Source organism: Bos grunniens, chromosome 12, assembly GCF_055505025.1.
Source record: "Bos grunniens cultivar Pamir isolate PY7600 chromosome 12, Bosgru_T2T1.0, whole genome shotgun sequence".
Classification (NCBI taxonomy): domain Eukaryota; kingdom Metazoa; phylum Chordata; class Mammalia; order Artiodactyla; family Bovidae; genus Bos; species Bos grunniens.
Window position 1 is genome coordinate 78,161,594 of NC_141176.1, and position 12,919 is coordinate 78,174,512.

Genomic DNA, 12,919 nt, shown 5'->3' on the forward strand with positions numbered 1-12,919 from the left:
AAAGGTACTTAGACATATGCATTACCATATGTAAAATTAGATAGCCAGTGGAAATTTGATGTATGATACAGAGAATGCAAATTTGGTGCTCTGTGATAACCTAGAGGGGTGGGATGAGGTAGGAAGGAGGTTCAAGAGGGAAGGGATATATATATATATATATATATATATATATATATATATACATACACATACCTATGGCTGATCCATGTTGATACATGGCAGAAGCCAAAACGATATTATAAACCAATTATCCTTCAATTAAAAATAAATTAATTAGAAAAAACAAGAGTACTTAGAGTAATTCCAGGTATTTTAGAGGCCACCGGTAGATAGCAACAGCTGTACTCAGTCATAAGGTCCAAGCCTACGTTCTCCTTCCCTTTGGGTGCCATGCTGAAATGCTTCCCAATAAACAGGCATTTCAGGGCACATTACAGGAAGCACATTTGCCTGGCTCTTTGTGTCTCATCTCTTCTCTGTTTCCCATCTCAAGAGGGTGTTTTTCTGAGCTTTGTTTGATAGGCAGATGATTATGGAGTACAAAAATAAAACATCAAAAAAAAAAAAAAGCAAATCTGTCAAAACAGAGGACAGGATGAAAGATCAGGATGCCTGGCCTCCACTGCCCTTGGCTATATACGTGAACACAATCAAGGACAGAAATGGTAAAGGCCTAACTGAAGCAGAAGAGATGAAGAAGAGGTGAAAAGAATACACAGAAGAACTGTACAGAAAGGACCTTAATAACACAGATAACCACCATGCTGTCGTCACTCTCCCAGAGCCAGACATTCTGGAGTGTGAAGTCAAGTGGGCCTTAGAAGGCATCACTACCAAGAAAGTTGGGCTTCCCAGGTGGTGCTAGTGGTAAAGTATCCACCTTCCAATGCGGGAGACATAAGAGACGTGGGTTTGATCCCTGGGTTGGGAAGATCTTATGGAGGAGGGCATGGCAACCCTTTCCAGAATTCTTGCCTGGAGAATCCCATGGACTGTAGCCTGCAGGTCCATAGGATCTGCAGAGAGTCAGACATGACTGAAGCAACTTGGCATGCACAAAGCTAGTGGAGGCAAGGGAATTCCAGTAGAGGTATTAAAATCCTAAAAGATCATGCTATCAAAGTGCTGCGCTCAGTATGTCACCAAATTTGGAAAACTCAGCAGTGGCCACAGGACTGGAAAAGGTCAGTTCTCATCCCAATACCCAAGAAGGGGAGTACTAAAGAGTATTCAAACTACTGGACAATTGCACTCATCTTCCATGCTAATAAGGTTATACTCAAAATTCTTCATGCTGGGCTGCAGCGTTACATGAACCAAGAACTTCCAGATGTCCAAGCTGGGTTTAGAAAAGGCAGAGGAACCAGAGATCAAATTGCCAACATTCCCTGGATCATAGAGAAAGCAAAGGAATTCCAGAAAAACATCTACCTCTGTTTCATTGACTATACTAAAACCTTTGACTGTGTGATCATAACAAATTGTGGAAAACTCTTAAAGAGATGGGAATTCCAGGCCATCTTACTTGTCTCTTAAGAAACCTGTATGCAGGTCGAGAAGCAACAGTTGGAACGCTGCAGGAAACAACTGATGGGTTTAGGATTGAGAAAGGAGTACAACAAGACTGTTTATTGTCACCCTGTTTATTTAACTCATATGCTGAGAACATCATGAGAAATGCCAGGATGGATGAGTTTCACCTGGAATCAAGACTGGCAGGAGAAACATCAACAACTTCAGATATTTGGATGATACCACTCTAATGGCAGAAAGAGAAGAGGAACTAAAGAACCTCTTGATAAGGGTGAAGGAGAAGAGTGAAAAGGCCAGCTTAAAACTAAATATTAATAAAACTAAGATCACGACTTCCAGCCCCATCACTTCATGGCCTATAGAAAGGGAAAAAGGTGGAAGCAGTGACAGATTTCCTCTTATTGAACTCTAAAATCACTGTGGATGGTGACTACAGCCATGAAATTAGAGAATGACTGCTTCTTGGCAAGAAATCTATGACAAATCTGGACAGTGTGTTAAAAACCAAAGACATCACTTTGCCGACAAAGGTCTGTCTAGTCAAAGTTATGGTCTTTCCAGTGGTCATGTATGGTTGTCAAAGCTGTACCATAAAGAAAACAGAGAACCAAAGAATTGATGCTTTTGAACTGTGGTGTTGGAGAAGACTCTTGAGAGTCCTTTGGACTGCAAGGAGATCAAACCTGTCAATCTTAGAGGAAATCACCGCTGAATACTCACTGGAAGGACTGATGCTGAAGCTGAATTCCAATACTTTGGTCACCTGATGCAAACAGTTGACTCATTGGGAAAGACCCTGATGCTTTTCCAGAGGGTGAGATGGCTGGATGGCATCACCATATGAAATAGACATGAACTTGGGCAAACTCGGGGAGATGGTAGGTCCATGGGGTCGTGAAGAGTCAGACACGACTGGGCAACTGAACAACAGTAGTATACCTAGAGGATGGTAATTGCTCAGCAAATAGTCACTAAAGTATGCTGAGTGGATAAACCACAAGAAAAGAAAGGAGCATATAATTCAATTTACAACACACTCTCTGAAAGGCATACTTCTTTAAGAAACAGAAGAAAAGAAAACAGAATCAGAGCTGAGGGAGAGACGGTCAATTCAATGCTCCACCATCACAGCAGCCACACATTGGGTCTCAGCATGAAGCACTCTATACCATGCACTGACCTATTTTGCCCTCAGAACAGCTCGAAGGGTTGGTATTGTTAGCTGCCTTGTAAGACAGAGAAAACTGAGGAGCACAGAGGTGGAATTCCAAGTCCCTTTCTCTTCCTCACTATTCTGTACTGACTGCTTGGAGAAAATTATTTATTAATGGCTGATTTGTCAAAGTCTCCCATAGTATCCATATACTCTTCAATTCTCAAAGCCCCACAGTTTCACAGAACACCCTCCAGGGACATAATCAACTTTGAAAAGATGTCTTCATTTCCTACGGCAAAACTCTATCTGGAAGACACTTAAAATTTGCATTTCCCTATAGGAACCTCTCCAGCGCTAAACAAACAATTATCCTTTTGTTCTCAGAATTATGTGGTTATGAGTGGATAAAGTTGTGGAACCCGAGGAAGTCTGAGTCCAGAAATCCATCTCAGTAAATTATTAAATCACATGCACACAAAACTAATGAATAAACAAAGAAACAAAACCTACTATATGATGAAAGTATCTGTTGAAAATACCTGCTGCTAAACATATGCTCTACTAGAAGTAAAAAGGATTAACCCTTTCATTTGATTTAAAAAAAAAAAAAATAAGTAAACTTAGGTGGCTTATGAAAAGAACATGTGAGTGCATACCTGAGGTGCAACTGACATTTTCTTCCTTAAATCATGAAGTCCAATATCGGTTGTCCAGATCCCATCAATGAAAACACCACCTTTAGGTTCTGACAATCTAAAAAGGGCAGCGATGAGGGAACTTTTTCCAGCCCCTGTTCTTCCTACAATGCCACACTGTAGAGAGATCCAGGAGAGAGCAAGAATTAACAAAATGCAACAAACCTGGGAGAAATGCTGGTTAATGATGATGAATTTTAAAAGTTCCATATAAAGAGTAGTCTATAAGTTTCTCAGTAACGGCAATGTTGACATTATGGGCCTGATAATGCATTCTAGGGGGAAGAGGGCTTGTCCTGTGTATTGTAGGATGTTTAGCAGTAGCCTTGAACTCTACCCACTAGATACCAGTAGCACCCCCTAAATAAACTGTGACAACCAAAAATTTCAGACACTGACAACTGTCTCCTGGTTGAGAGCTCCTTAGTCCCAAGAAGAGTTAAAAATGACCATCTGCTGGTAGTGAAAGGCCAGCAATCTCCTAAGTGGTCCGTAAGAAGTCAGCCTTTAAATTAGCTTTATTCCTACAGCCTGGAGATTTATGTGACTAATTTTATGGAGATATCAACAAGTCAGCAGTATTACACATAAATAAGTATTCACTTTTTCAAAGTCCTATTATTTAAGAAGAATTATTCTTTGGTAGAAAAACTAAAAAAACTTCCTAATATTAAATATCTTAATTATATCTTGAAAGGAAATATCTTAAAAGTATAAAATGCATATCTCAGTGTCTTATTAGACAGAGGACAGTAGACAAAATGCACATAATAAAGTCAACATCAACACAAAATTTGCTACTTATATGGGACCTTTCACTGCAGCAGTTCAAAAGGTATTTTATAAACAAATTAATACTTGCAATTGCACCTTGGAAAGATGTCAAGTGTCAGTCTAGTCATTAAAACCAAAGCACAGAGAAATTCAGTGCACTAATGGTAAGATTAGGGCTTTTCTGGTGGCTCAGTTGTAAATAACACACCTGTCAATGCAGGATACTCAGGTTTGATCCCTGAGTGTGGAAGATCTCCCAGAAAAGGAAATAGTAACCCACTCCAGTATTCTTGCCTGGAGAATTCCATGGACAGAGGAGCCTGGCAGGCTACAATCCATGGGGTCACAATGGAGCTGGACATGACTGACTAATATGCATCAGTGCAGGAGACATGGGTTCAATCCCTAATCCGGGAAAATCCCGCATGCTACAGAGCAACTAAGAAGGTGCACCACAACTACTGAAGCCCACACGCCCTAGACCCGGAAGCCGCGACAAGAGAAGCCACCGCAGTGAGAAGCCTGTGCACAGCAACTAGAGAGCTGCTCACTGCAACTAGTGACCCCTCATTCATTGCAACTAGACAAAAAAAAAAAAAAAAAAAAAAAAACAGAGCAGCAACAAAGACCCAGCCCAGCCAAAAATAAATAAATACAATTATTTTATAAAAAATTTTATTTATACTCTGTTGTAGTTTACTTACTGCACAATAGCATTATGTATGAAAAACAAAATTCATACTTTAATTTTCAAATACTGACTGCTAAAAGGATGCTAACCATCATCTAAGCCTTTATTGGGTAGTAACAGTAAAAAACACTGATCACAGATCAGAAAAACAAATATAATAATAATAAAATGGCTTGAAATATTGTGAGAATTACCAAAAGGTGACAGAAACATGAAGTTAGCAAATACTGTAGGGAAAATGGTGCCAATGTACTTGTTCAACACTGAGTTGTCATAAATGTTCAGTTTGTTAAAAAAAAAAAAAAAGCAGCATTATCTGTGAAGCACAATAAAAACATGTGTCTGTCTGTCTGGGTGTTCTCATGCGTAAATCAACACACGTTAAGACACAGGTGACAACTGTATCCATGAAAATGTGTGTATGTTCCCATGTTATCAGCTCTACTGAAACTGAACCATCTGTGCAAATGGGAACATTTGTAGATTTTGGATAAATGGGCTGAGATATGTAGGGGCATTGAGGGCTGTTCATGACCACAGGACTGTGAGCTCCAAACTCCAGTAAGGAGAATAATAAGAAACAAGGGACTTCACGGGCAGTCCAGTGGTTAAGATTCTGAACTTCCACTGCAGGGGACATGGGTTCAGTCCCTGGTAGGGAACTAAGATCCCACATGCTGTGTGGCCACACATCCCCTCCAACAAAGGCAACTCAAAGAAAAAACAAAACAAAACACCTGGCTCTGGCTATTTCTACAGTTAAATCATTAAACCTATTAACATAGTCTGAATGTCTTATCTGGGTCACCAATGGGCCTTACCAATTCCACACGGAAAGTGTCACCAATATCAGTAAGTCTACATTCCTAACACCAAAGACACTTGGAAAAAATCTTATTTTAGCTGGTTTGTAACAGCTCCTTTCTGTTTTTACTACCACTTGGATCAGAATGGGAAATGTAAGGGAGTCAGGAGATGTTGTGTCTTCAGCAAGATGTCAAGGGAAAGTGATTCCATTTTTTGAAATTAAACTGATGTCCAAAAAAATGAAGCTATAAATTGCAGGTTTGTGAATGTGCAGGGAACCAGGCCAGGGTTCGTCTCTGATGACCACACCAACTTGTTAGACACTTGTTCCTGGGTCTTTCTTCACACACCAAACTCGACATGATCAACATCTAATGCCCCACACAAAACAGCCACTTCCTCTGACTTATCCACTCTACTTCTTTCCCAGACTCATAGGCACAACTGTCCACCTTCCTTCCAGCTTTCCCTGAGTCCAGCATGCTGCCAAGCCCTGAAAACTCTACTCTTGCAATGTTTCATGGTTCAAACCCTCATTTTAAGGCCCACATGCACCACCTGAGAGTCAGGATGCATTATCTTTTAAAAAACAAAATAAAACAAACTCTTTTCTTAATCATAATCAGTGCAAATGAATTTGAAAAGTAAATAAAGATTAGATATACCCTAGAAGTCTGATAAAACCAATCTTAAGATGTTATGTTTTTATTTTCCAGACTTGTGTTATGTGTTCTTAAAGATACAAATTCACATATTTAAACAAAATAGGATTAGTATGAACATACTGTTATAATGTATCTTCATTTAGAATTTCATAAACATATTTATTTTAAATGGCTACATAGTATTACAATATATGTGGTCATTTATTTAACAAACTCCTACTGGTAGATATTTAGCCAGTCTCCAATATTTTGCTATCATAAATAACTCTGTGTCAAATATCCTTGAAGCTAAATCTTTGCAAACAACCTTAATTACTTTCTTCAGATAAATTCTCAGATGTGGAATTGCTGAGAATAAGGTACATACATTTTAAGAGAAAGCTGTTAAGTATTGCCAACCTAGTCCTCCAGAAAAATGATACCATTTTCAACTTCCACCTGTTTCCCTGCACATTCATAAACATAAACATAAAACAAATAGCTTTGTTTTAATTGACATCAGTTTGATTCTGAAAAGTGGAGTCAATTTCCCAGAACGTCTTACTGGAAACACAACAGCTCCTGGCTCCCTGCCCCTCACACTTGCCCACTAGTGTCCACGTGCTCTCACTTCTCAGATTAAACCCCCGAAGGTTGGCTCTGTGTCACTCCACCCCAAGACATCTCTTCTACAAAACTGTCCCCACTGACCTCTCCATCCTTCATGTACATGAGTCAGCTTCCTTGGCATCACTAGGTAGTTGTGAGGGTCGAATGTAAAAATGTGTGTTACACACCTGGTAGTTCTTTTCCCTGAATGCCCTGCAGGTGCCTGGTTCTTCATTCACTGGATCAGGGCATCGTGCCTTTGCTCATGTTGGTCTCACCTCCCAGAATGCCTTTCATATGCATTTCCACCTGCTGAAGCCCTGACCACACATCACTAAGTCTGTCTCACATGACTGATACTTCAGAAATGCTCTCCCTGTACCCTATGTGTGCTTATCCAAATACTAACAGATGTTGTATTATCTTTTCCTAAACTTCTATAAAAATTCTGACCACCTTCTAGCTTACAAAACTAATGTAGCCATTTTCTTGTTTCTTCAATTGGCCTGTATATGTTGACAGCAGGATCTGTACTAGACTTGACTTTTTCTTATTTGTATTCCCTGTGGAGCCCTGAGACAAAAACGCTTCTACAGGAAGCTGAGATTTTTAATCAGGCCAGAGAAATTTATGGAAAAAATATCACCATATTATTTAGACATATGATAAGTTGGACAAAGAGAAACATGGCAGATGGATCCTACAGCCATAAATAAAACTTTGAATGGCCAACACCTTATTCTCATGGGACAGACAACAACTCCCACCATGTAAATGTTTATAGTCATTTTATACAGTATAAAAACTACAACCATCATTGGTCAAGCATTTACTCTGCCCCATGTGCTGGGTGCTTTACATGTCTTATCTCATTTAAGTTGTACAACAAGCCTATGGGTTAGGTCCTATCAATTCCATTTTTCCAAAAGAAGACTGAGGCTTGTGGCGGATTCATGTTGATATATGGCAAAACCAATACAATATTTTAAAGTTAAAAAATAAAAAAAATAAATTAGTCTGCCTGAAATTTCAGAGTCCATTAAGTCATAGGATGGGACTCAAACCCACATCTGTCGGCCTCTTTTCCATTCTGCTGATGAACTCCTTAAACCTGGATGGCCTGGTATCTTATCATGTGTCTGTGTAGCTAGAACAGAGAAAGTGGGGAGAGGTGTAGCTGCAGTTAAAGGAACAGTCCTACCATAGAGATCCTGTGCCCAGAAAGTTGAAGCATGATGTGGACATGGGTACATATAACACAGTGAGTGGGACAAGAGGGATGACATCACTGAGCAGAGAGAGTACTTGAGGTCAGGTGGGCTGGCTGTCCGCAGGAAGTACCAGCACCCCAGGTGGGCTGGAAGAGAAACCTGCAGGTAACTGGGGCAATGGTTCCCCAGGAGACAAACCAAACAGACCTCCTGCCCTACTTGGGGAGCAAGACTCATTTTTTATCCCATCAGGTGGTGAAAGAGCCACACATACACTGTTGTGCAGGGCTGTCTCTGACTCCAGGTCCAGACTGGGCTGAGCCTGTGGGAAATCCCTCCAGTCCCTGCAGGAGGCTGGTGTGGGGAAGGACAGACAGCAGGATGAAAACTTCCCATGATGAAGACAGACTCCACTGAGAGGATGCAAAGAAATGCAATGGAATCACACAGAGTTGAATTATAAAGTATAAGTGCAATTTGCAGAATATGAAAGTAAGTAAATCTATAGGGGAAGTAGCACAGAACTTTCTAGAGCCTCATGCTCAGTCATAGCAGGGACTTGGGTAACTCCTGAGCTCAATTTCAACCTGTCAAAGGATGTTTAATAGAAATCACAGGTTATCTCTCATCAGAAATGCCTATGGGAGAGAAAGGAATTTACCAGAAGGTCTTGTTCAAATGAGTAAAGAGGTCTGGATGAGCCTGAAACTCTGCATTTCTAGAAAGCTCCAGGAGATGTAGGAGCTGCTGGCTCTGACACCATAGTCTGAGTCACAAGGAATTAGAAAGCCAGCAAGGGAAGTGGGATAATCTGGGAGTGAGGAGAGGGGTTGCTGAGTATGTAAAAAAGGAGAAAATGTAGGAAACAAATATTTTTGCACATTACAGCAAGGTCTAGTAAGTATCTCTAAAAGTATATTATAGAAGTAAGAGCTCTGAACAAGAAAAAAATAAAAAACCAAAACCATTCTATCTCGAGAGCTGGAAAAATGCCTTAAAATGTCCCAGAACTCTAAAATCATTAAGTCAACCACAAAACCATCTAAATGAAAATTACAACCAGTGTTCAGAATCTAACTGGGAAGATTAAGCTGCTATTTACCTCATCTGGGGTCTTTATTTTTACTTGCTATTTCTTCCATGAATTAGAATTATATGTAGTACCTACTACACTCTCCTACTGACTCTAACTTTCAGGAATCACGACAGCAGAGGAAACAATGGAAAGAGAATAAAGCCCCATTTCTGCTGGGCGGGCTCACTCCGCATCCTCCACAGCAGCCTCTTTCAATCAAACCCAGCACCAAAGGGGTGACCCAGAGTGATGGGGTGGGACAGGTTAGCAGGAGAGGGAACCTGGGATGTTCACAGATGGAGTAGAATCACTTCCCGATCACACTGCATGGATATCATCTCCAAACACAGAAATGAAGCTAATGTTGTTAAGGCAGAAGGGGACGACAGAGGATGAGAATGTTGGATGCCATCACCAACTTGAAGGACATGAGTTTGAGTAAGCTCCGGGAGTTAGTAATGGACAGGGAGGCCTGGTGCTACAGTCCACAGGGTCACAAAGAGTTGGACACAACTGAGCGACTGAACTGATCTGTGATACAGGGAATAGACCAAGTCAGAGATCAAAAGCCAAGCTACCACAGTTATTAATTCAGTTTCCAAACTCAATTTGCCCTGAAACATTTTGGATTCTCAATAATCCTATGATTTGCAGTTTTTAAGGAGGAAGAATAGAATCTATTATGTTCATAAGTTGTACTGCAGAGTTTCCTAAAAAATTCCTATTTTATGGCTTTGGGGAAAATTAAGACAAGTGCAAATTAACAGAATCACATTTACAACAGGAAATCTGATAGACACATTGTCTGAGAGTATGCTAACATCACCTACAGTGCTCTCAGGGACAGGATTCTATCAAGAGCTGTGATTAATGTTTTCCCAACAAAACAGTCCTCAGCTTCTTCCTGAACTATGAAGGAACTGGAAATAATTATGAGTCACCTTTAGTGCTGCAACTAACTGAAGCTGCTCCCTGGGTATCATTCTGGCAATAAGTTGAATATGTATTTTCATGTTACAAGAGTATCACTCATTAAATTACAGCTATAGTCCACTAGGGGGTTGTGGTGGAAAGAGTTAAAGAGCAGTTCTTTCAGTTGTTCATGCAGTTGTCTTGTGTGTATGTTCTGGTTACTGGCTGCTGACACCTGTGTGTTACTCACCCTTGCAGAATGCCACTTTCTAGGGAACAAAGATGAAAATAAGATGCTCCTTGATTTTAAAAAGCCTCAAGGTACCATGAGATACAGACCTCAAATTACAAAGCACAACACAGATGCTATCTTACATTTTAATTATGATCAAGTTCACATAACATAAAATTTAATTACTTAACCATTTCTATGTGGATGGTTTAATGTTCAGTACATTCACATGGTATGCAACCGAGATTAAGATTTTTTTTTTTTTTTTTTGCCTCATAAAACTGAAATTCTATAACCATTAAACAAACAACTCCCCATTGCCACTCCCCAAGTCCCTGGAGACCACCATCCTACTTCCTGTCTTCCTGAATTTGACCACTTTGTCAAATTCATAGAATTTCACCACCTCACAAAAGCAGAATCAGAGTATTTGTGCCTTTTGTGTCTGACATTTAGTAAGATGTTGTCAAGGTTTAACCATAGGTCAGAAGTTTCCACCTTTTAAACATTGGATATTTCATTGTAAGGATTAGTTCCTTCCAATTTTTGGCTGCTTTGAACATAGCTGTACTGTGAATGCTACCTTCAAAGAGTATATAAGACACTGAAGAAGAATTGAGGGTCTCAAAGATGCACTAGAGTCGCCTCAGAAAATGAGGAGACTTTCACCATCCAGATGACAGAGGGGAAGGTCTCTGAGGCAGAGAGCAGACTGCACACTGGAAGCTGGGCGGATGTGGTGCTTTGGGAGAACTAACACACAACCCGAGTAGCGGTGTGTGTAAGTCAGGAGACATTCTGGCTGCAGATGGAGGTGAGGAAGAGCTTCCTACCAACTTGTCTGCTCTGGTTTATTCTCTTCTTCAAGACTCTGCCCTGGTCCAGGCCAAGGACCTCAAGTTGAGTATAAAGGAACATCACAGCAGACATGGACACTGGCTGGTTCAGGTCACAAGTCTCTCTGCCATCTCCCATGTGGATCTTCCTTGCTCTGTTCAATTTGCTTTAGACTTTGAGCAAATCTCTAGGTCCTGCCTCCATCACAGGCCCTGGTTCCTCACCCTTGACTGAGTCATGATTCTGGGCTCCACTCTAGTAACAATGAGCTCACCCCATGGCCCCTGATGGAGTGGACTTAGGGCTGTGCACTGGTTCCTGCAGCAGCTCTCCCAGCCCAGTAAGGATCAGATCTGTGCTAAAGAAAGATTCAGTCTGTTGGGGGAGGGCAGGGGGATGGCAGCTCAGCAAGGATGTATAGGAGGACAAGTCTACAGAAAAGACCAAGAGAGAGAGGAGCAGGCTGCAAACAGAGGACACTGTGGGAGGAAGAGAAGATTTCAGAAATACAAAGAAGAAAAGATGGAAAGGAGATAGTGGAGAATTAGGGACAGGGAGCTAGGACTGACTTCCCAGACTTTGTATGAATAATCAGGTGTCACATATAGTGTTCTGGGTCAGGTTAAATTTGAGCCCAGGAGCCCAGGGCCCACCAACCATCATGAGGGAGCTCACAATACAGGGGATAAAAAATGCTTGTATCCCCATTCCATGGTCAGTTTCCAAGAAAGATTCACCTACATATCACTGATTAAATCTGCATCCATGAGGTACAAAGAGCCCCCTCTCCCTGACACACTGACAAGGAAACCAAGAGCAGACGTGACGCTAAATCTTTAGCTGGATTTTAAAGAGGCAAATGGCTTAAACTAACCTTTTCTCCTGTGTCAATAGATGCTTCCAGCTCCTTCAACACCAGAGGCCCGTCCAAGCTGTACCTGAAGTTAGCATTAATAAAGTAAATCCATCCTTCATCAGGCCAGGATGGTGGTGGACGATACTCATATTCCCAGGATGCTTCTTTCTCAAGGTTTGTATATTCAATCCCCCTTTCTACTGAAATCATCTGAAACACATATAATACCATATGAGTTAGTATCAGAGAGTCTTTTTTATGGATGTTTAGAGACTGTAAATGAGATATTTTTCTTTTTTTATCTTTATATCTGATTTTATATGGTTCAGAATATCCCAGGTCTCTTAGCATCCACACAGGACAAAAACAGGAGTTTGATGAGGCCTTGGATGATTTCCAAATTTGTTCATCATCTTCAACACTTTTGCTTACAGCCACTTCCTTCAAATTTATATTAACACTAAAAGAATTAGAGAAATGAATGGTAAGATTTTATTGATCCACTTTTCACACCTGAATGAAAAACAAGAGCATTTTGTCAAAGAAAAGAATATTTATGGACACCAATCAGTAATGTGTGGCTACAGAAGGGCCATGTGATATAGATAACAGAACTGGATGGTCATCAAACCTCCATTTAATTATTAGTCATTTTCTATTCTATTAGAAGAGAGAAGTGAAAAGATTTCATTTTTATTGCTTTTCTCCCTTTAGGAGAAGTTGCAAATATTCAAAACTGTATAATTTATATATTAACTAAGGCCTCCTGAACAACCATGACTCCACATCTTTGAGAGCACTTTCTGAGAGGGAGCTTATCCTACCAGAAAGAAGGGCCACCAGAAAATTCAGGTGTTCAACACACAAAGAATAAGTGATAAAAT

General features: G+C 40.5%; 1 protein-coding gene across 1 annotated transcript in view; it reads right to left on the reverse strand.

Moving 5' to 3' along the window:
- LOC147361947 (ATP-binding cassette sub-family C member 4-like) overlaps positions 1–12,919 on the reverse strand; it is a 179,498-nt gene that overhangs the window by 35,998 nt on the left and 130,581 nt on the right. The window contains exons 26-27 of the mRNA XM_086330258.1: positions 12,054–12,245; positions 3,349–3,504 (exon numbers count right to left, since the gene is read on the reverse strand). Of these exons, the coding sequence (XP_086186384.1) occupies positions 3,349–3,504; positions 12,054–12,245 (348 nt within the window). The remainder of the gene's footprint in view (positions 1–3,348; positions 3,505–12,053; positions 12,246–12,919) is intronic.